Raw genomic sequence first — 24,326 nt, 5'->3', positions numbered from 1 at the left:
AATCCAACTGGATTAAATAAATAATGTCACGATAAGGATATTGACAGTATTTCTCATCTTTGCTGAGCACGAGTTTTGTGCGTCAAAGGAATTAAAGGCCTGTTCCGTAAAGACACGCTTGCCAAATAAAGGTCTGTCGAGTTCCGTGATTGATGCAAATAAAAGCGATTAATTAACGTTTTACAGAATACGGGGATCCAGGATGTGATCCATACAGGTCATTCCCGACTTAATTGTGTATCGGAAACTGCGGCTTTTGGACCGCGTTTCTTCCTCTCCTACCCTTTTTCTTTCTGTAGCATGAGGCTTCCTGCCGTGTGCAGGTAAATCCATCCGCTCATCCAATGAAGGCATTAAGAGCTCAGACAAATCAAACAGAGCGCTCCAGCCAGGTGGCATCTCGTAGATTAGAAGTGGTATTCACCCAACCTGGAACACGCGTATATTTCTCATCGTGGTTCAATCCAAATTTAGGAAGTAAATGTTGTGTTGGAAATATTCCTTATGCGGCGACGGAGGGATCCTGATGGAATGCAGGGAGTAGTTCCTTTTTAGTTTTGGCTTTCCCATGTTCGCTATCTGTGTTTGTTTTTTTGTCCTCTGACCGTGCTTTGCTAAGAGCGCCAGAAATTCCTGCAGGATACAGTGAAGGTCAGATTTTCAGGCTAATGGAAGGAAATATGACTTTGAGACTTGAGGGAGGGAGAGGGGGAGAGGGGAAGGGGAAGGGGGAGAGAGGGAGATCCGGCATATCAGAGGGAAGGAAATGGAAGATGGATGATGACAAGCAAATAAAGACAAGAAGAGAAAGAGAGACAAAAAAAAAATGCTCCTTTTAGGTTTTGAGTCAATATCCTGACAATCGCGTTCAGCCGACACCAAGGTCACTATCTGTCTCGGTCTCCATGACAACCCTCAGGGCCACGTCTGAAAAGCATAAGAAGCCGAGTTAGACATGGTACTTTGGATCAGAATTAAACATTTTTTTACCAAAAGGTAAACTCCAGGTGACATTGTTTTACTTGTGTGGGTATTCATGGCCGTCTCTCGTCTTGTGCATGGAGAACATAATCCTCCCTGTGCTTTGTTTAACCCCGAGTTTGTGTACTTTGTGTGTCGCCATCATGAATATGAACTGGATGGTGTCACTGATGGTCAGAAAATACATGTTTTCCTCTTTTTCTTCCCAAAATAATGCAGTAATGTGAATTAGGCGCCAAAAGTGACTTTTATTCGAGCAATCTTTCTATAATTTGCATAACTTGAATGATTTCGCGGTTTTGCCTCATTGTTTTCTATGGTTTGAACAGCAAGAGGAGGTTCCTGATGTGTTCCCCGTAACGAGGAGCATCTCTGTTTTGGTAATAAGGAAGCGGGGCGGCGAGCGCTGCAGAACGTGGGCGGGTTTTATTGCCCTCCGCTGCGCGGTTCAGAGGGGGATCATTATCACGTCGCCCTCGCTGCTCATGGATATGAGCTTAGCGGCGGGTCCCCGAGGCCGGCGTGGCATTCTGCTGAGTGTGTAGCGGAGCCTGCAGCTTGTTTCAACAGTGGAACGGAAGTTTTCTCAGGTGAATAACCAATGAGACGCGAGCGTGGCTCCTTTTCATCCTCCGGACACCAGCGATGAACACGCTGCAGAATTTTCGAGGCTAGACATAATCTCACCAGCCCCTTTTTCTACTTCTCTCCCTAGTCTTCCTGTTCATCATTTCAGTTCAGTCTCTGACCTAAGCCTCTGACATTACCGTGTGGTGAGACGCCGCCTGGCGTCAGGGCCGTCTCCCTCGGTGTGGTCGCTTCCACGGGGTTCACTCTGGGCAGGGTGTGTCGGCTCAGTGGTGGCATCTCTCCGACTGGAGCTGCCATCCCTTCTGAGCTGGAAGTAGTATGGTATAATACAAGTAGTTTTGCACGCTGGGAGGTACAAAGAAGTGAAAAGGAACAATTCAGATGCAATATTTCCGGCCTCTGTTAATATTCAAGCAACTGTAAAGCTGCTCCCAGTGCTTGATTTATTCAGCAATTCATCTCTGAATCCTTTTTGGATCCATGAAATGTTTTCCTAGAGCCCACTGGTGACCCAATTGCTCGTTTTGACAAAAACTAACAGATCCCCAAAATACTCTAAAAATACTCTAGAGTTTGGCTTGATTACTTGTTTGAATGATGAATCTACTTAAATAATAGTTAATTAAGTTTCTATCTTGATTAATCCTGTGATGTTGATCCTTCTTCTTTCTTCTTCTTCTTTCTTTCTTCTTGTGACTTGCAAACCCTCGATATGAAGCAATAAGTAACACAACAGATATTGGTAGCATATTATCTGTGACTAGTTCAATCCAGTTGCACCAAATCATTTATGTATTTTATTAACTTGCTTAATTATTTATTTATGTATGCTTTCTTTTCATAAACATAAATTATTCAGAAATTTGCAACAAAGCAAGTATTAAATAAACGTCTGAACAAATACTTTTCTGCTTTTGTATTCTGTCATACATTTCCGACCCCTCAGATTTCTTTTGTGACCCCTAAATTGGAAACAGCTGGATTAATCTACTTGTGGACTAATTGTTGAAACACAAATCAAGATGCCGGTGGATGTTTTAATAACATCAGAGTCTTTTGAGTGTTGAATCTCACATGCTCTTAATTAAAATGCATTTGAAGCTGCGCATGGCGCTTATTAAGTAAACTGCTTATTGATATTCAGTGGACGTCGGGGTCAGGCTGCAGTTTCTTGAATCGGTGAGCGGTGACAGACGCACAAATGTGTATGTGTGTGTGTGTGTGTTGACAGGTATTTGTTTGTGTCTTGAATATCCCCTGCCGTCATCCCCAGGCCGGGGTCTCTCTGCAGTATTGAGGCAGAAAGGGCTGATGGGAAAACCGAGTAGCCTGCGGGGCTTCCACCTTGTGCTGCGTGTGAAGTGGCTGCTAAGAGGCTGCGAACAGGGAGCGCTTTGTCCGCCCGGCGGAAGAAAATGCCGCACATTGAGAACCTCTCTGTGATACCCGAATAGGGAGGAAAGAGAGGGTTGGGGTTGGGGGGCTTGAACATTGGCACAAACAGCCAATGTTCAAGCTGCAGCTCCTGTGTCCTGATTATGATATTGTTGATATTCAAGTGCCATGGAGAAGCTTTTCTCCTCAAATCTGATCGGCACCACATGCATTTATCTTTTGATAAAAGTGCACACAGCTGCACGTAATTTGTTGAAAGTTCAAATCTGAAATTGTCCCCGCTGCCATGAATAGAAGAAGTACACCGTTTTGGTGAAGGGAGTGTTAGTGTTGAGAATGAGACATGACAATGGAATAAAAGCCACTTTGTTTGGAGAAACTCAGACGTAGACGTGAGCTGAAGGGAGTTGAGAACAACGGGGAGGCCAAACAATATGAACGCATATTGTTTGTGCATGCTGGGGGTAAAACAACACGTCAGCTCACAGTTCAGTTAGATACACAGTACAGGGGTCACTGTTTGAAAAGGCACCGTGATAGTACTTTTAATGTTTTTTTTTTTATAAAAGTAGAGCTAACAAGTAGCTTTTTAAGTTCCAGCAGCAACAGTTAATGCTGTGAAATGCAGTTGCATCCTTGTCTGCATATCTTCACGAGTAAAATACGACCACAAAATAAACAAGAATTGAGCATGAAGACCTACGACCTAAAAACAGGCAGCGACTCATATTCACACCAACGCCCACACTGAGCGATAGAAGAAGACACTTTTTCTTTGTGCATCCGGTCAAAGCTATTTTTGATCACGGCTCTCTTAGAAAATCCCCATGATTCATAGTAACATCTTTTGTCTATTAGAACATTATTAGCAAGGTTGAAGCAGTTAGTCGGTTGGAAATACTGAGTCAAGCTCCGGCAACTACTGTGGGGAACTCTGGTCAGGAGAATCTTGAGTGGAAGTCTTAAGCTGGTGCTGGGTAACATCACGATATAAGTCATTTCATACCTCCATAACCATAAATAAATAGTCGGGACTCGTCTGTCTGTGTGTTAAATACTTGACAAATTAAAAGTATTTTCTCATTTAATTGAGAACTTAAGTGCAAAATTGTCAGATTTTCTGAAGTGCGTGCCTTTTTATTATTAAGTTAGACAACTCAATCTGTGTGTCATGATATATGAGACATATTATAGCCAATCATCAGTAAAATACGATAGAAAATAAATGCAAACATGTATTTTAGTGCAAGAAGTGTAACGTTTTTTAACCCTTTAAAAACCATATAGAGGGCTTTTTTAAACATGTATTTATCTAAATTATACATACTCTAAACCACTTCTTTTTTTTAACCACAAACTAACCACCACCACACATGTTAGCGTCCACATCTTAAAGAGCAGTTGACAGTGTGGTGATTTGTATAAAATGCTTTGTTCGACTCTCCAGAGCAGCGTTGTTGCACAATGACGTTAAACGGCTCACACTTGCATTGGGAGCTGGCCGGCGTGCTGATTGACCCCAGTGACCCCAGTGATGAAGCAGAAAGCAGCTGACACGTCTACTGTACACGGAAGGTTCCCACAGCTGTGTGTTAGTACAGTTACACAATATTCTTATCTGATCACAAGTTTGTGTTCATGCTCTCAGCGCGGACTCGCATTGTCCCTGTTTTGGTTATTTCTTCTTTCATTGCAGTCCTTGTTCCCTCGGATGTACAGTTGCATGCCGTTATACTCTGCTTCTATTTTGTGTGTGTGTGTGTGTGTGCAGTGCCGTGATAAGAAACACACACTCATGCAAAGGCTTAAGGTAGCGTCTGTGTGCTGCAGCGGTGGCTTTCTGACCTCCCGTCGTGGAAGAATGGCACTCATCCAAACTGTGTGTGTGTGTGTGTGTGTGTGTGTGTGTGTGTGTGTGTGTGTGTGTGTGTGTGTGTGTGTGTGTGTGTGTGTGTGTGTGTGTGTGTGTGTGTTCCTTGTATTTCCTGCTGATCCTGTGTGCTTGCCTGTGTGTGTATCTTTGTGGAGCCCATTGCCTCCGGGCTGTGGTTATTATTGTAGGCATGGTTCTTCTGATATTCAAAAGTGGCTTTAGATAGGAGAAATGTTTCTTTTAAAAGAAATCTATTAATTTATTGCCTCAATTCAAATAACAGTCATATTTCCCCATCAATCATATTTTTATAAAAAAAAAGTGAGAAATGCCCATTACAATTTCCCAAAAGACCTTAATTTAAGTCAAACAAACTCTCAACAGAACAACAGCTCTCCAGATATGAGAAGCTGCAACCAGCAAATGTCAGATGTATTATATTAAATTGGTGTTTATTTGATTAACCATCCAATCAATTCCAGACTTTTTAGACTGCTGCCGCATTCGCCTCCTGCAGGGCGTTGCAGCACGCGGTTATCATGACTCCGTTCTGCATGAATAGAGGTTAAATGTGAAATGACTGGTGACTGATGTTGTTCAGTGACTCATCAGCTCCTCTTCTCCGAGTCTACTTCCCCTCCTCCTCTTCCTCTTCCTCTTCCCCACTGCAGAGCACCAGGCAGTCTTCCCCACTTAACAGCCCTTTGCAATTACATGTAATCATCGCACCTCTGTTCCGCAGTTCCTCCTCTGTTTAAGAACACTGTCTGCAATTATTTAACGGCTCTGTATAAACACCTCCTCTCTCACTCGCAGAAGATTCAGCTCTTGGTGTTTGGCAAAAGACGGCCGAGGTGTTTCCATATGTGCCGAGTTAGCAAACAGAGCGCCGACCTTGGCGCGCTGTCTTGAATCGTTCTTCTGCTGGGAGAAACAGTTCACTTTGAATCCTCACACAACCTCTTCTCCTGGCTCTGTCGTCCCACACATGGGCTGTTAGATTCAACAGAGGAATCCGTCTCTTTTTTTGTGTTGTTTTTGAGGGATGTTTAACAAGAAGCTGCCAAACGGGAGAGCTCCCCACAGGGCGAGTTGACCTCCCGTTCAGGCCGAGTGTGGACTGACCCGTCACGCTCCGTGTTGCACTAACAGGACCGCCGCGTTCGGACTCCGCAGATGACGGGTTTCAGATGTGCCGGCTGCAATCACGCCGTGAAAACGGACCGGCCGAAAAAAGGCATTCGCTCTGCTTCAATAGCCGCTCTGGCTCAGTGCAGCGGCGGGAGGGTTGGGCTGCTCCGACGGACGAGGCGAGAAGCAGAAGACTCAGCGGCCCAGAGACTGTAAACACCGGCATGTGACCAGAAGTTCAACAGTTCAAAAAGTGTCTTGGGACAATGGTTTCTGAGCCCACAGGGTCAACCGGAGGGCTCACGAGATGGAGGAGGAGGAGAGGAAGAAGACTTTTCTTACCTACTTGTACTATTACAAATCCGATAGCTGGGAGAGAGTTAATGATACTTTGATACTTAGATGATTATGAACAAAATAACCCAACAACAGCTAGCCTGGCTCTGTCCAAAGGTCACAAAATCTGCCGACCAGCACCTCAAAAGCTCCCTGGTTCACATGTTATATCTCTTTTGTAGTAAAAATTAAAAATGACAATTCCCCTGTTTTGTGGCCGTTTATGCGCCTTGTTAATGTTGCCCAAACAAAGGCATCTTTCCAAGAACACGGCCTAAAAATTGGCAAAATCATGATTTGAATCAGGAACAGTGTGATCAAAATTGAAGTAATTTATTTTTACTTTGACTAAACAGTGACACAGTGGAAGTTAAATTCAAAGATGCACCAAAAGGAGGATTATGCACGAAAACCACGAGATGACGTAATGATCTCATCTCGAAGCTCCACAAGTGTCTACTTATCAAAGGCATCCTGTCCGTGAGGATCCTAGCTCTGAGGAGGTTATTTCAGGAAAACAGTAGGAAATAACTGGAGTAGAGAAGCCGAGCCGACGGGTTGAGAGAAAGTGGGCGCAGCGGATAAAACAGTAGCACTTCATCACAAAATAACTGCTTGAACGCATTGAGCATCACAAACCCGCTTCCCCCGGGGTGAACGTGGGTAATGACGCGGGTATCTTTTTCCGAGAAAAGAAAAATACGAGTGAAGAGAGGAGACTGTCTTCACCTGTTTGCGGCCTCCGACCACGGAGATGAATCCTCCCGCGCAGCGAGCCCGAAACTGAGGTTGAGACGTGTTTAACAGACGAGCGCTTCATCGCTATTATCTCCTCGTAATCCGGCAGAACAAGGATTTCCAAATCCTGGACAGCTGTAAAGACGAGCTTGTAAAAATGGCCTTTCTAATAAGACCCCGTGGCACGTCATATTTCATAATGATGTGCAGTCCTGGTTTATGATATTGCACGGCCAGTAAAAAAAAGAGAATGACTTAATGTTCTTGGACAGCGTTCCCTGGGAACCGATCCTCAGTGTTGTGTCTCGGAGGAGCAGGAAGAAGACATTTCTCTCCACCAGCTGCACTCTCATCATGAACCATTGGCACATTTGTCTGGTCCGTCTCGCCACACAGACACATTGGTATGTCGGGTGTGTTTGTCTGGTAGCAGACTTTCTTCCTCCCCCTCCCATGTTGTGTGTGTGTGAGCTCCCTACAGTACTTTTTATTTTGTTTGTGCATAGCTGGCATTTTATTGAGGATATCATCCGGCGGCCAGTCTGCCAAAACGCTGAAAAGGCACTTCTTTTTTCTTCTTCTCTTTCCTTCAACATCTGTTGGCGTGAAACCGGCTGTCTCAAGTTCATATCAAAGTCTACAAACATTAGTTTTTTTTCCTCTTCTTCTTCTTTGTAGTCTCTTCTCGCCTCGCCCTCCAAACACAGTGTTTGTCCGGTGGGAAGTTGTCAGGTTACGTTTGCGTAAGGCTTCGACATTCCTGTTCCTGGTGATTTATGCCTCTTCAGCTGATGTGTGACCCGTTTTCCAAATACTCCCCACAGTCGGGTGCTGATCGGTGTGACGAAGAGAGAGGCGGGTTCGGATAAGGTCACCGTGGGAAGAATCTAATTAGCATTCAATAACGGGAGTCTAAAAATGTGCCGGGTACAAAAACATAAAAAATGTGTGTCAAGAAAAAGAAATACACTTCATACACACTGCATATACTTTGCATTTTTGTACTTTCTTTATTGTTTAATTTCCTAAATTAATATGCTCTGCTAATTTGTTGTATATATTGAATATTTTCATTCCTGATATGTGTTCTTTGTAACCTTGCTTGCTACTGTGACGGACAAATTTCCCCTTGGGGATGAATAGAGTTTACATATTCTATATATCTATCTATCAAATCCCCTGCACGCTCATCTCCATTACACTTCATTAATTGTCTAAGCTTTCAGTCAAACAGGAGGCATAACAAACACACAGAGAACAATACACTATAGAGGAAGAGTTGTTTTTCAGACCTTTCTGTGATGGAAGGTTTTTATTTGTAAGAATGCCAAATGGTTACAAATATCATGCATGATCATTCAATCAGCCGCGATGGACAACATTTCCTCCTGCACCAAATCTATAGGAAGACCAATGAGTCATGAATTAAGTTATGTTAAGCCGAGGAATTAGTTGTGTTTTACAACAACCGATCTTTTTCCGTCATTTGTTCGGCATCTTAAATAGCGATCCCAGACCGGTGATTCGTCGAGTGACGCATCACGACGTCATCGGACTCCTGGGTCCCGTTTATTTTTTTGGAGCCGCGAGCTTTCCAAGAGCAGCCGTAACCACAAAGGCAACAATCTGGATGAAAAGAAAGAGAAAAAATGACCAATCGCAAATATTTAGGCACTTGTTGCTAACAACACAACAGGAATCTCTTACCGTGGCAACCGCTGCACTGACTCACTCGCATCCCTATATGGGAAGAACCCTTTCAGCCCTAAGTGGTCTGGACTGGATATAGTGTGTCTGTCTGGCTTGAGTTTTGAGGATGATGATGATGGTGTTGGCAACAGTTGCAACGTGTGACCTAAATCCTCACTGCAGTCAGTCATGTAGGTGGGTGACTCTTTTTCCTTTGGTGTGGGGAGTAGGGAATTAGAGGGATGGGAAGGAAAAAAAAGACAGAAACTTAAAAGGATGCAGAAGAAGAATTGAGTGAAAGAAAGAGTTGATGATGAGTAAGGAGCAATACGGCGGAGAAGAAGCCAAACACCAGAGCGGCTCAGCATTCTGGGAAAAGCACCCACAGGCCTCAAACACATGGGTGGCTGGTTGAAAAACACACATGTGAATCATCCACCTTTTCAGTTGGGCAACATGTTGTTGAGTTCGGTCTTTGTCCCGCAGACAGACGGGGTCGAGTAAACGCCTTTTAGTGCCAGTTGAAAAGTAGCTATTGGAGCCCATTTAATGTGTTTTTTTTTTTTTTTTTTAAGTGCCGGTCAGTAGACGAGCAAAGCGCTCTCGACAGGGTGCAAAACGCTCGCTGCGGTTTTAAATTCGCCCCTCTGCGATCACTTGTATCTTCAGGCTGTTACAGCACAGCTATTCTCTCGGCATACAGGAAGGAGATTACCTCACACCACGCCGCCTTCTCACTTCCCCCACACCTCCCTGTTTGCCAGCTGCGATGATGTTGGTGCACGCGCTGCTCTCTGATAAGGGGAGTGTGCTCAGCCGAGGCCAGATGCTTTCCCAATTTCTATACAATATTTCAACAACAGTTCTCTTGAGGAGGAAGTCCTTTTTGGGGGTTTGGACTTTCCCCTTCAGAATGGCTTCTTCACCGCCATATCTTATAATAACAATGTCCCATGACTATTATGGTCTCTACTACTCTTTTCAAACCAACATTTACATGAATATGCAGGTTTTAAAACCGTTTCCATTTGAATGAGTTTTATTTAGTTTCTGTCAGGTTTGAATGCCGTGTGTTTCAATGTTTAGCGAGGTGGAATTATTGTTGCCTGACTGGAGTCTGGTGGCTTTGAGAAGAGCACACTAATTGTATGTATTGTAATACATTCTAATTGTCCGAATCCCTGCTTATTTTATTTATTATAAACTCACTCCAACGCGCTGGAAAAGTCCCCCCGGTTTCCATCGCTGCTGATCTGGAGTCGATCGACACACAAGACCTCTGCAGTCATTCGTCGTGGGAGTGAATGTCGATGGTGAAGACAAAAGCCAGATGTTTGTGGGTGTGTGTTAGTTTTATTTTGTCCAGTGGGAAAGGGACTTTGGAGAGGACGTTGTGTTGGAGTGCCAGTGAGGTGAAATGAGGTTAAAGCTTTTATTTTGGAAGTAAAACTAGACCTAGACTGACTGAGCTATAATCCTCCTTTACTCCTCCTTCTGCATTGTGTTCATCGCAGCCAATCACTGTACCCATGCAAATGGATGGCAAAAAGACTGGAGGAAACTGGGCCAAAATGTAATCAATCATGATTTATGACCGTTTAAAATTTGGGCATTATCTCCAAGCTGTGTGCGTAGTCAACCTATTAGCTCAAATCCAGTCTCAGTGGAAACACAACCCCCTGGAGTTTGAAATGCTGCTAAAATGGAATATTTGTGCATCGGTTTGTTCGCCTCATTGGGAAGACTTTGTCGCCGCAGTTCTTTTTTTTATATTAGGAGCCTCTCATGTTCTGGCAGCCCAGCTCGGATTATAAAAGATGACTGTATTAGACGCTCCGCCATCCCCTTTAATTCAAACAGACACAACAAAGCATTGGAACAGAACGGATGTTTCCCCTTTGTATGGGAAGTCTCTGCGGGAGCAATTATGTATGAGCAACTTTGCCTGTTGTGAAATATTTATATTTCTTTCTGTCATTGTGAACAATCTACAGTCTTGTATCCTTGCGTGTCCTGTAAGAGGCATAGACTGTATATAAGAAGTGTACATAGTCGTAGTGGTGACGTCACCCGTTGGTGTGTGGACTGCTGTTTTGATGCCTTGAGTTTGCGATCTTGTTTTTTTGCAACTATTGAATGGAAGTGACCATGTTTGGACTGCTGAGGAGACGTAGTCCCAATCTCCAGCCTAAACCCTCAAACCCTGAACCCTCAGGGACTTACTGACGTCAGCTGCTAAGTGGTTGAGTGTGAGAGGCTGTGAGGGCTTGAACTGGTGTAAATATGAATGGGACAGCACTCTGCTGCAACATATCACGTGACTACATAACAAAATATTGTATACAATTGTGTTTTTTATTTTATACTTTTTATTCACTGATTTGAACGTCTTTAAAGTCATTTTAAATTATCTATTTACTCGTTTTGACTCTGGTAGGGTAGCGACCTGTCAATCACAAGGTAGCCCCGCCCTAAATCAAACCCTGCCTTATTGTCTATTTCACTCTAAATGGACCATAATTTACTAAATGAACATCATGCTGTATTGAAGAAGACTTGAAACTAGAGATTGAGACATAAACTCATGTTTGCAATGTTTACTGAGGGAATAAATCAAGAGAGAAGTAGAGTCATTTTCTCATAGACTTCTATACAACCAAGACTTTTTACTGCAACTAGTCATCGCCCCCTGCTGGCCAGTAGCGATAATTCAAGTTTAAGAAACTTCTGCATTGGTTTCACTTTACAGAACAGGAAGTAAGAAGGGATCTCTGCTCTGCATCACTTTGCACTCACCCGTGAGCTCTCGGGTTTAAAATTAGACTTGACATTGACCAGAGACCGCTGCGCTGTACTGGACTACACACGAGTCCGCCAGTGTTGTCGACTCCCCTCAATTTCGGGGTGAGTGATACTTGAAGTCGGCCGTACAGTGGAACAGAGACAGAGCTCAGTCCAGCTCCAGATCCCCGTGGCATGAAAGGAATCCTCTGTTGCCTCCCCCACCCCCCTGTGAGAGACCATCGTTTTACTGCTCTGCCCTCCGCAGACATTGCAGCCTTTCATCTCTCAGAGGAAGGGCAGCTGCTCCTGGGCTCCTCCCGGCTCAGGGAATGGAAATGCAGTGGCGTTCAGATCTGTAGAAGACTGTTTGAACGTGACGGCTCATCTGCCACCTTGATGGCAGTCGACTGGCGGAAAATGTGTCATTGACTAATAGTTTATTAAGCAAAAGTGTGAATCATATTTTGGTTCTATCTTCTCAAATGTGAGGATTTTGTGCTTTTCTGTTTTATAAAAGTGTGAATTGGATATTTGTGTGTTTCAAATGATCATCGAGGTAAAATTACTTTCTATTACAGGATTCTTGTAGCTTTGAGAAGCACATATAATATTTATTTTCTCATCTAACTCTATGAATTAAGGGTTTATTCCGACCAAACCAGAGGTGGTGATTGTCGGAGCAGTGGAAATACTAGCAAGACGGTTTTATTTAGTTTCTGTTCATTTTGAATGACGTGTGTGTCGATGATCAGCGAGGTCAAATTGCCGTGAGTCTGGTGGCTTTAAGGAGAGCGTATGTTTTGTACGTTAATATATTATAATTGTTCACATCCCTGTTGATTCTATTTGACATATATTCACTTTAACGCGCGGCACATAGGATCACGCTGGAAAAGGGTTGAAAATGATGCCATGATTCATGTTGCCACCTTGGCCCAAAGGAAATTATGGTGGGAATGTCTCATTGATTTCTGACATTTTATAGACTATATAATTAAAATATTATTGCGAAAATCCAAATCATAATGAACATAATAGTTGTAGAGCCTGAGTTGTATTCGTATCAGTCTATAAAATCAAGATGGACTAACTGCTGCCTCCTTCAAGCCTTAATGTTATTTCCGATCAAACCTTGCAGGGTATTCAACAGGAAAGCCTCATTTCTGGGTTCAGTTTTGTGTGTTATTTGTAACCAGCAGTGTGCACGGTTTCCTAATGCATCTTAAAAGTAATTAGCTTTCATAAAGGGGACAGGCTAATTAATGGAGCATTGGCGCAATTGGGGAAAAACACTCTTGGTCCCGAGGAGCATGAATAAGGCATCGCAATTTGGCCCAAGAATGTTGCAGATGGAAGGGAGGTTTTCCCAATGCACAATAGACTTAATTGTATTCCTCTGAAATATGAATGCAGTGGTGCCACACTTCAATCACTTTTAATTCAAACTCATCACTATCTTCTTCTTTTGTGTATTTAATAACCTCAATCATTTGCTGACTTAATTAGTCTTTAGAATCTAGATTCGGGGGTCAGTATTGTTGAGGGATGATGTCCAGATGCGCATACTCGGGTCATTATTCCGCTCAGGCCCCGGTCTCCACCGCAGTCGATTTTATTAGTGTGCGCAGGCCGTCGTAAAAAGATTACAAGCTCGGTGATGAAAAGCGCAGCCTCGTGATTTAATTAAACCTTCCTAAGCTTCTGTTTGACGAGCTGGTTGAATCCCGGGGGTCCTTGTTGGGCCCTGCGTCTCTGAGGCATCGATCACACCCTCTCTCTCCTGTCCTTTACAGACGGTGGACATCCATAAAGAGAAGGTGGCCCGGCGGGAGATCGGGATCCTGACCACCAACAAGAACACCGCGAGGACCCATAAGATCATAGCGCCGGCTAACATGGAGCGGCCCGTCAGGTACATCAGGAAGCCCGTCGACTACAATGTACTGGACGACGTCGGCCATGGCGTTAAGGTGAGCAGGACTGCCTGATTTTTGGGGTATTTTTCTCCACTTTAGATCGGCTTCCTCTGCACTCAATTAGTTTCTCTGCTTCTGTTCTTCCACTGTATAAAATGCTCTTCCCCTCCCCCTCCTCTCCTTCTTGCCAGAGGTATTCCTATCTCCCTCCCTCTCTTCTCTCTCCCACTTTGACTCGTTTTTTCTGTCTCACACTCCATCTCTTGTGCGTTTTCTTTCATCTTCAGAAAGCACCCTTTCTGACCCTACAGGAATATGTTTCAGTGTGGGTTGGTGGGAACGGGTTGGGGGTGGGAGATGAACGAATAAAGAGATTACATCATACGGCGTTCTGGGAAAAACAGCTCTATTCTCAGAGCGTTGTGTAAAAAAGGACACATTTGCGAGATGTTTTTAAAGGCACTTAGGCCTCGGACCGCCCTCGTAATCTCGTTCTCCAGTTTCGGAACGACGTCGTTGCAATTAGATTTGTAGTTTATTTTCACATCGGAAAGGTGGGAGAGGAGCTGGTTTCATGTGATAAACTCGCATGATCCAACTGTGACACTTTCACTTCGCTCGCTTTAGGGGTCACTGGGTCGTCCCGACAGTGGCGGTAATGACATCATTTTCTGATGGCCAGAGGCATTTTTGCGATCTCCACCCTCCCCCCCCTTAGAGCGTCCTCGGCCCCATCAATCAGCCAATCAATTGCAGCTGTCAGACAGGATTGGATTAGAGGTCCACCATCACCGTCCCGTGGCGTTACGGGCTTTGAGAAAGCAGGATGAAAGCCATCGTGTCGCTCTCAATTTACTGTGTAGGAAAACACGCTGGACACTTCTGTCATGGTGGAAGAGTGCGATGGCTAATGGGGAGTGAGAGACCACATTGTGTACATAAAGTGCACAAAGATGTGTTTTATTATTATTATTGAATCAAGAGTTCTACATTTTTGGCTCGCTAATTCACTTTCTTTCCAAGTTTGAGATTATAAATGAGACTCCTCTCGTGTGTGTGTGCTAAATATGAAGCCAGAGGCTTTCAGCTTAGCCTAGCATAAAGACAAAGCTATTAACACATTGCATCTCATACATGTGCTGGTATTCATTCTTGGTATAAATATAGTGAGCTTTAGGAGTGCTGGTTGGCAGATTTAGAAACGTTTTATAGCCCAGCTAGCTGTTTCCCCCTGCTTTCAGTCTTTATGCTAAGCTAAGCTAATTGACACCGGCCATAGTTGGTGCACAGACCACCAACTGCAAGCAAGAAAGTGAATAGGAGTATTTCCCAAAAAGTCAAGCTATTGCTTTAATCATTTGATAGTATTTATGTATAATCATAAAGTATTCATATGTATCACTTAATTATGATTTATACCATTGACAAAACAATCTTATTACATTTCGCATCCAATCAGATACAAATGCCCGTGTGAATCATCCACACGTCTGGCTCTACTTTGACTCTCAAAATGAGGATAGCGCTACGTCATCGAACAATCGTGTCAAATTACCGAAACCACCGTGATTCATGGCTGCTTTGAGAGTGTTCCTTGCATCTATTTTAAGAGCATTGCATATTACTCTGGGCCTAATCTCAGTGGATTTTCTCCTTAAAATGTCTTTCTCAATGTGGCACTTAGGTAGTGAATGTGATGGGGAACACACATACACACATACACACATACACACATACATACATACACACATACATACATACATACATACATACATACATACATACATACATACATACATACATACATACATACATACATACATACATACATACATACATGCTCATGCATAGATGGAAGGAGGTGAGAGATGTAGGCAGCTGCAGGTCACACAGCCCAGGGAGCCAATCAATAATCAACATCAGGCTTCTATAGAATATCTATAGCCACGGTTTACTTACTGACCAGAATCAATACTTTAAACTCACCACATGTGCCCGAGTGTTTGCATCGGCGCTCCATTTGGTTGTATGCAAACCAAGTGTTTGTGCAGTTAAACGCCAAACTGTGAGCTACGTGTTGTGAGCTATGTGGCGTCCACATACATTATTAAATAGAAGCTGATGGCGGATCCAAACGAGCAATAAAGAAGAAAAAAAGAAAGAAATTAGAAGGTGAAATTCATCTGGTAGATAATCTGATTCTTCTCTGAACATCATATCAATAATAATTTGAGCTGACAGATCCGGATGTTCCTGCATCTCAAGGCGTTTTAGCTTTAATGCGAAAGATGAGATTTATTCTTCCAGTCAGACGATGTTTAATGTAGTCAGCGCGGGTGATGTCAGGTGTTTGAAGTTATATTGCATTCTTTTAATGTTTTTTTGTTGTGTCAGTTATGAGTTTGAAAGAGTATCTTAAAGGGATAGTGTTTGAGGGATTTTTAAAAGAAAATGTTGTACTTGAGTGGACAAAGCCATGACTAGATTTTAGTTTTACGGTCTGTTCATTCTCCTAAATTAATATCTTCAGGGTTGATTTGGCAACACCAACAGAAAGTGTGTTTTTAATACAACAGCAAGCACTCTTTGAGCAGCTCAGGCAGTTTGCAGGGCAGCCAGACAAACTCGCTTTGTTTTGATTTATAAAGAAAATAATTACAACCTCAATCAGATTTCATGCTGTTACCTTTCTGAGGAGTTGGCCAATGCAACAGTAACATCAATTTCCAAATTATACATTCTGGATTGTGAGTTTCTTGTCGCATTTCAAAACAAAACCACAGTTAGAATATTTCCCCTCCGACATGTTTGTCTTATCTTTTTGGGGACGTATCCATGGCGACTATCATAAACGCAGGAAGCGTTTGTGTCTTTTATACAGACTCGCCCCGGCCCTGACTGACTGCATTGCTCCAGTTCTTTTCACCCCAGCTCGACATGCTAAGCCTTTTTTTGGGACTTGATAATGACCTTAATCTGAACCTGCCTGTCCCCTTTATTCTACGCGGGACGTTACCAAAAGCATTTCCACGCTGCCAGTCTGGTTTGTGCAGCAAAACCGAGATACGGCATTAGTCAGGACGATAAGGGAAGGCAGTCACAGGCCTTTGCGTGACCTAGATTGTAAAGTGAATCCCGTCTAGCTCCGATTACCCGGGGTGAGTGAAATTTGAATGTGAAATGTGCCATTCACAGCTGCACTGACGTTGTTTTACTGCGGCAGAAAGCACCTCGTGTTGTCCCACGCTGTGAATTAGCTTTTTTGGGGGGGTTTCATCTTCTCTCTTTCTCTCGTGGACTTGTGAGAAGCTACAATGCCTTTCTGCAAAGGCCACAGGGGAAGCTGCATTATAGATGAGCCACTTGACTCTGCAGTGTCAAAGCCCACTGCTTCTGTTGGCTCTATATTCAGCCCACACGAGTACAAAGGTGTTTTTAATCGCTGCCAGTAATGCAATCAGCTGAATTATTTTGAGTCCGAACCTGAAAATGTACCAAAAAAAGAAACAAATCCACTTTCCTTCGATCTGAGGCACCATGTTAAGATAAAATGAAACCTGTTTGGCTCGTTCACGGTATCTGTGTCGTCAGATTCCTGTCATTTCCTTCCAGTCCGACGGTTGCACTGGGTGTGGCGCTGCAGGCCTCAGTGCTTTCCGCTGGTAGAATGAGTCGTAACCGCTGACCTGCCCGGGTCCTGCTGAATGTTTACTCAGTGTAAATACAACCAGGAATCACTTTCCTGCTGCTCGCTTGTACTTTGATTTCTTCTGATCCGTTTAGACCGTGGCCATTTTTGACATGCCTTCTTTCTGTCTCTCTCTCTCTCGCCTGTCTCTTGCTTCGTCTTCATAAGTGGCTAAAAGCCAAGGTAAGTGTGGTTTGTCACATGACCCATTTTACTAGAATGCATTATTGATAGTCATCCAACTCCCTTTTCAAAGAAAACCCCTGTACATGTCATTGTTATGGTCAATTCCCACGTTCTTCCCATTAACAGACTTGTGCTGTAGTCCTCTTAGTATAAGTACTCCCTCCTTGTCAATTCACCAACCTTGTATGTTGTCACTTCCTTTACACGTGTAGTTGTCCATAAATGTTCTGTCATCGATCCTTAAAGGCTCCCCAGACAAAGCATAAATAATTTTACTGAACAGTTATGCGGAATTCGCAACAGTGTAAATCCAGATGTTGCTAAATTCAAAGCTTTTGAGTTATCTGTTTTTTTTCCGGCGGTCACGTGCTTGTTATGACACAAGTGTTTTACAAGAAGCCTTGTTGGAACAACCCAGAGGTTTCTAACCTGCAATCAGCAGCAAACACACTGTGACTGAACGTGAGCGTTGCATAACTGTCGTAAACATCTGGGCAGCCTATAGCGATTGATTTATTTTTTTTGTCACACAAGTGCATGAAGTCATTTGTTTGTTTTTAAGTGTTTTTTTTTTTTTTACCCCCCTTCTTACCACAGCAACATGGAAACAATCAGGCAATCAGAGGAGGGACACTATCGAGGACCAATCCGCCGACGCAGAAGCCGCCGAGCCCTCCCATGTCGGGGCGCGGCACGCTCGGGTAAAGATTTCCACGAAAAGAACACTAATCCTCTAATTATGAAACACTGAATGAAAAGAAGAAAAACACAGAGCTCCCGTAGGGGGGCGGCGATACAAGAAGATGCAGTATATGTCACATTTATTTATATTTTAGACTACTTTCTGCTTTTTGCACCTTCTTTCTTTTAAGAGTAACACGGTGAACAAACACAACCTGCTCAGCTAACAGCATGCCCCAGGACATTATCTTAGCTTTCACTAAGTGTTCACATTTAAAAATCACAAAACTGAATGCAGGTAAAAAGAGAAAAGGTCTGGGAACCTTTATCTGCTGGTGTGAAACACCCCGCAGAAGCAGCCGTCGGCGACATTAATCGGATATTAATTCAGCCCGCATCATCCAGCTGAGTAAACTGATGGGATTTGCGACGCTCGAGTGAACGCGGCCTCACAGTTTTGATAGTGGGATTTGCGCTGAATCGTGATCATTCCCGTCCATGATTACTTATTTATTTGCCTTTTTTTTTTTTCCTTCTCCGTTTCTTTCTTCAGACGCAACACGTCCTACAAGACCCTGGAGCCGGTGAAGCCGCCCACGGTGCCAAACGACTACATGACCAGCCCCGCCCGCCTGGGCCAGCAGCACAGCCCCGGACGCACGGCCTCGCTCAACCAGAGGCAACGCACACACAGGTAGATGAGAAAAGACACACACACATGTACACACACGCAGAGAGAGACACACACAGACCGGAGCAGCTCTACAGGTTATTAATAGACTATTTTCTCTGTTTCATATCATTGATAATTAAATACCTTTTTTTAATTACGCGAGACAAACAAACAACAGCAAGGTGCCGTCATGAGCTTCGGGAGCTTTGATCTGATCAATTTCTATTTTTAAACATTTCACAGACCAAACGATTCGTCCGTTAATCAGAAAAATAATAAGTAATAAATTAGTCGACAATGGAAAATAATGACTCGAGGGCACGTACTTTGCAGGAAAAGGTGGATGCGCATTTATAGATTAGCTGCAGCAGCAGATCCACACACACACACACACACGCACACACTACTTAGTCAAGTCAGGTTCAATTATATGAGATAAAAGTAAAGTAAAGAAAGTTTAGAAAGCCTCCAGGAAGAGCAACGGAGGATGTTTTCCTAAAGCAGACGTGCAATAGCAGATACAGAGTAGAATCACAATGTAGAGAAGTAAAAGGACAGTGTACCTCCGAGAACTACAAAGTACTATGAATACACAATAACAGAAGTACTTGACGGTATACAAACCCAAGTAGTGGCAGAAACTTTATGGGTAAGAAGCAAAGCTTTTAACGGCGAGCAAGACCGGCACTACTTTTTTCGCCCATTTATGGATAGAAACGAGTGGAATTGGTGCTCCAGCTACACCTTTTTAAAGCTGAGCACTAAACGTGTACTCGTGTTTCAGTAATGTGAGCAAAGCGTCTCTTCAATAACAAACCTGTTCCCCTGTGTCATATAGTCCTAATCGCTTCTCTTAGTTCAGCTGTTCTGATCATTTTCACAGCTCTTCCTCCTCTCCGCTACACTAAACCCAGCATTTAATGTTCGTCAGAGGGTTTTCTTTCTGCAGCCGGAATCACTTTGATATTAATATCTGTAAAAGCCTCTGATTATAAAGTGCTGTTTCAAAAAAAAAGAAAAAAAACAAGCCAACTACAGATGGAAACCCTTGCACACGACTCTCAAGGTTTGTTACCCAGAATACTCTTTCATCAAATTTGAGTTACGAGCGAGAGAAGTAGCCTCATTAGCTAAAAAGCCCGTTATGCTGACTGTGACGCTCATAAATATTACATACGTGTTTGTATTTTTCCTTCTGTGGAAATCAACTCTTCTCTCTTGCTCGTGTATGTTTGCACAAAGCTGCTCGATTTTTAAAACCAAAGTCCAGGACGTCTTCAGATGCTTAACGCAGCATCAGCATCACTGATCTGTGGTTTACAGCCACTCTGATGCCCCTTTACCAAACCGATACCGCCCTGCTTCAGCTAATACTGCTGTGGCATCACTATTTGATTATACAGGCTTAAGTAGACCGTGCTCATTCAGCTCATCGGTCTCTGCCGTCGTCGACTGAGGCCTAAATCCAATACCTGTGTGTTCCTGATGTTATTATCTTCCATCAAAATACAATAAAACAATGTTAAATTTGTTTTGTATTGTGCCAGCTGTTCTTCCTACTACTATCTACTCTTCCACTTCCTTGTTTGTTCATTTAAAACAATATATATATATATATATATATATATATATTTGAATAAATAATCAGCTGCAATGTGGGTAAAGGCAAATGATGTAACATCTAGAACCATCTGGTAGGATGTATATCACTTAACTGTAATGCATTAGAACCACAAAGAGAGAACACTTTGGATGAATCTGGCCTCATGTTATGATATCGATAGATTACTAATATATTATACAATATATAAGTCGATTTTCCCACCTGTGTCAAGTCATCCTGTCACCACGACGCCTCACTATTTAGTTTTTCCTTTTTGTTCCCTACATGGTGAAAAGTGCTGCTGTTTTTTCTCTCCATTGGCTCCAGGGATTATTTTTTTTGTCAGCTGTGAGCGAGTGAGCTGGAACTCTTGAAAGCCTCGCTGTGCGTTACAGACGGACGATTTATAAACACACTTTGGAGTGGAGGCTGAATGAATTGGGCGTGCAGGCAGGAAGGTGGAGAGATGGATCGGAGTGCTTTTTGTTTCACACTGAAACAAAGCAAAAGCCGGGGAAGAGATAACTGGATGAGGGAAGGAACTGCAAAGTTATAGGGGGATTAGAAAGGATAAATCCAAAACATGCAGAGGAGGGAGTGAAGTACGACGTGACATTGTCTATTCTTTATGCCCAAAGACACTGAGCTCCCACCGCCACCAACATCCTTCAGGGGGGGGTAACCCCTGCTGTTTGTGCCCTAGAGCCCCGGGGCGCCACTGACATGGATCAGAGAGGAGGAGAGGGGGATGATGGGAAGAGGAGATAAAGGGATGTCGGGGAGCGGGTTCAGAGGGATGGAAGGAATCAGAGGAGACGGGGGTGAGGGGAATCACTTCACAGCAGATGAGAGGAAGAGGCCGATGGACGGTTAGGGGTGAGAGGTAGAGAGAAGGATCGGTTTGGGGGGATGAAAGAGCTGGAAGAGGGCGAGGTGGGGGTCGATGGGGCTGCGGCTGAAAGGAGGATCAAGGACAGGCTGGGAGAGGAAAGGAGAGGGGGTTTAGTCTGCCGGGGCATTGATGTGCGAGCCCCGGGTCAAACGCAGGGTGAACGGCGCTTATACGGGCCGCTAAAGAGCTGACGCGCGCTTCCCAATGTCCTGTACGTCCCATTTATTTAGTAAACACTTATTACTTTAGTGGATACGATGACCCAAGTTTAAGGTTATTGGTTGCTACTTAACTAAAACTGTCTCTACTGTAATGCAGCTTTTTAGATCAGAAAAAAATTTTATACCAAAATATGGGTACCTATGTCTCATGTGATAATGAAAAGTAGTATGGCTTCAACTCACAATTATTTCCCTTGTTTTTTAAAGATTAAATACATTCCTACCTTTTTTTTATTTTACTTTTTGGTTTGTTTTTGTCGAAGCAAGAACCCAAAGCCTAAAGATATTCAATTAGCAATGATGTGAAAGTAACCACACGGGCAGATTTATTACTTATTATTATAAATAGTCACAGGAATTTGTCACATTTTAAACGTTTGTCATGTGGAAATGCTTTTTAATTTAATAACCAGTGATACATTTACGGTCAGGCATAAGTGGTTTATCACCTATGAAACAAACGGCAGTACAAATATGATGAATTCACAAATATGAACACCTTATGTTTCGACGATAAATATGTGAAACACATATCTACCCTTAACACATTTTATTGTATCGGCACTGATAATACTGACTGGCTACATCTGTTAGCAACATCTGCATCTGTGGCTTCACTTCATTACATGAAGCTGAAGTCTTTGATGCTTTCAGGACACGGTATACGCAGCACAGATGAGTGTTTTGGGGGCAATCGGAGGATCGGAAGTGAGCTATTTAAGTGGTCTACATGAAGAAGAACAAAATCTCATCATCTACTATATTTAATTTTCTTCTGTTGCTCTGATTCTGACCAGAAATCCTGCAGCTCAGTTCTCAGAAGCCAAAAGACAACAATCAGGATGAGAGCAGAGCGCGCTGATAGGAAGTTTTACAGTCAGATAATTCTACATTAAACATGAGCACAGATGCAGCAGAGTCCAGTGTTACCTGCTGTGAAGTCTGAGCAGCTCGCCCTGAGTAAAACAACGTCCTCTCTCTCTCTTTCTCTCTCCCTCAGTGGAAGCAGCGGGGGTAGCAGCAGCAGGGAGAACAGCGGCAGCAGCGGTATTGGCATTCCCATCGCCGTGCCTACGCCCTCCATCCCCAACCCTGGACCAGGTGAGCTTTGCTAGCTGCACAGGATTGTACTCAACTATCTTCAGCCATTGTTGTTATTATGTTTTAAACCTGCCCCACCATGATTTACAGCACCGCTAACCCACCGAAGAGCTTTGTTACTCCGTTCCATGCTCCAAAATCTGTCTTGAGTGTATATAAAAAGAACAAATAACTATTTATATTCCACAAAAAAAAAAATCTGTTTTCACACTTGGACGCCTGCCGTGTTTGACCGGGGTGAAACCAGTTAACGCTCTTCAAACATTGACAGGCGGTGATGAGAAAGCGATGCTCGTACCTGTGAGAGAGTTTACTTTGTTGAAGTAGACGGGAGACAGAGCAGCTGCTACATAACACCACATGCCACGACATTTTAAAGTATTTGTTCAAAATATTTGCTTAAAATCTAATTTAATGCAACACAATTTAAATATATTACCCATGAATACTCCAATAATGGGCGTCACTCGGTGTGAATGTGACATGCGTGTGCAGATAGTCAGGCCACGCTGCACACAAAGCCCATGTTTACCAGACAGGGATTATGCATGTCCATTGTGTCCTCAGCACAGCTGATTCTCTCTTCCACCGTGTAAATAGGCCACGCCGCTTCAGGCCTGCTGCTTTACAGTGGAGCGGTGAGGCGTGTGCACGTGGCCCCGTGCACACGCCTCGGACGCTGCTGCGTTTTAACTTTCACAAAAAAAATTTGAGCTGAACAAGAAGATTATTTCAGGTTTATGTAGCATCTTTTTGTACCTCCCGTGCCGAGAGCTAATCTAACGAAAGAAGTGGTTTCCCCGAGTGAAGTAGAAGTGATGTCATGTACCGGCGGCGAGGTGCAGGAGAGCTTTAAATGGTTACTAATGTAAACAAAACAAAACCTCCTTTCAGTCCCGCCCATGTCTGCTCCTCCGGGAGCTCCTCCACCTCCCCCACCCCCTCCTCCTCCTCCTATGGCCGGGCTCGGCCCCCCACCACCACCACCACCTCCTCCTCCTCCTCCACCACCACCTATAGGTGAGACACCTCGACCTCCAAGGCCACGCCGGTCGCCGCTTCGGCACCGGTGGATAATCAGCACGGCTCCGGTGATCCGCTCACGGTGGAGACGCACAAATCCGGGTGTTGCGCTTGTGGACGGGCGTCTCGACTGTTTGTACACACTGCAAGCAAGCGGGTTATTTCTGTGCTGTGCAAAAAAGCATCCGGCTGCTTTGGCTTTATATTGTTTTAATTTAAACTTCAATAATGGATGCAGCTGTTCTACAAACTGTTTTATTTCCGCAGTGCCGGAATTTAAAGCTGTGAAACGCATACGGTTTGTATTTTAGCTCCGTAGATGAAATATTCATATTTAGGAGATGAGGAAGGATGGAAATGTGATTGGCTCTTGACCACTGATGGCGGTTAATAGGAAATGACCTGCTGATAGTCTTGCTTGCAGTGTGAACAGACTTTATGGGCTTCTTTTTGGAAACAGGTTGCCTTCTATGCGAAAGTGATTTATATATTGTTTTAATCCTCAGTGGTGGTGGTGTTTCCTTACTCTTCACTTATCTGCTTTAATTGGCTCATAAAGAAGTCTCATATCACCTCCGGCCCGGCAAAAGTTAATAACTGCCTTCAGAATCTCCACAAATTTGACCTCAATCTGCTGTATATCTAGCAAGGTTATCGTCGTTGACAGACGAGACGATAATTTTAACAACATAAATTTAAAACTGAGGCACTGAATGTGAATGTGGGAAAATGTTTCCAGTGAGAGATGTGAAGTAGATGCCCCTGAAGGACTTTGAGACTTCTTTCTGCACAGGTATGTCACTGTTTAATTTGAGTTATTTTTT

The 24,326-nt window shown here is 43.6% G+C and overlaps 1 protein-coding gene across 3 annotated transcripts in view; it reads left to right on the top strand.

The window, feature by feature from the left end:
* abi1a (abl-interactor 1a) overlaps window positions 1–24,326 on the top strand; it is a 41,608-nt gene that overhangs the window by 11,587 nt on the left and 5,695 nt on the right. For 2 of the 3 annotated variants that reach the window (XM_079234542.1, XM_079234541.1), the window contains exons 3-6: window positions 13,312–13,488; window positions 17,906–18,009; window positions 18,543–18,683; window positions 22,379–22,479. In XM_079234542.1, coding sequence (XP_079090668.1) covers window positions 13,312–13,488; window positions 17,906–18,009; window positions 18,543–18,683; window positions 22,379–22,479 — 523 coding nt within the window. Of the gene's footprint in view, window positions 1–13,311; window positions 13,489–17,905; window positions 18,010–18,542; window positions 18,684–22,378; window positions 22,480–23,373; window positions 23,500–24,326 lie in introns of all 3 variants that reach the window. The other variant, XM_079234543.1, reaches the window with a different exon arrangement.

This window comes from Taurulus bubalis, assembly GCF_910589615.1.
Source record: "Taurulus bubalis genome assembly, chromosome: 18".
In the NCBI taxonomy this organism is placed as follows: domain Eukaryota; kingdom Metazoa; phylum Chordata; class Actinopteri; order Perciformes; family Cottidae; genus Taurulus; species Taurulus bubalis.
The sequence above is the reverse complement of the archived record's forward strand: the minus strand, read 5'-3'. Positions and strand labels throughout refer to the sequence as shown.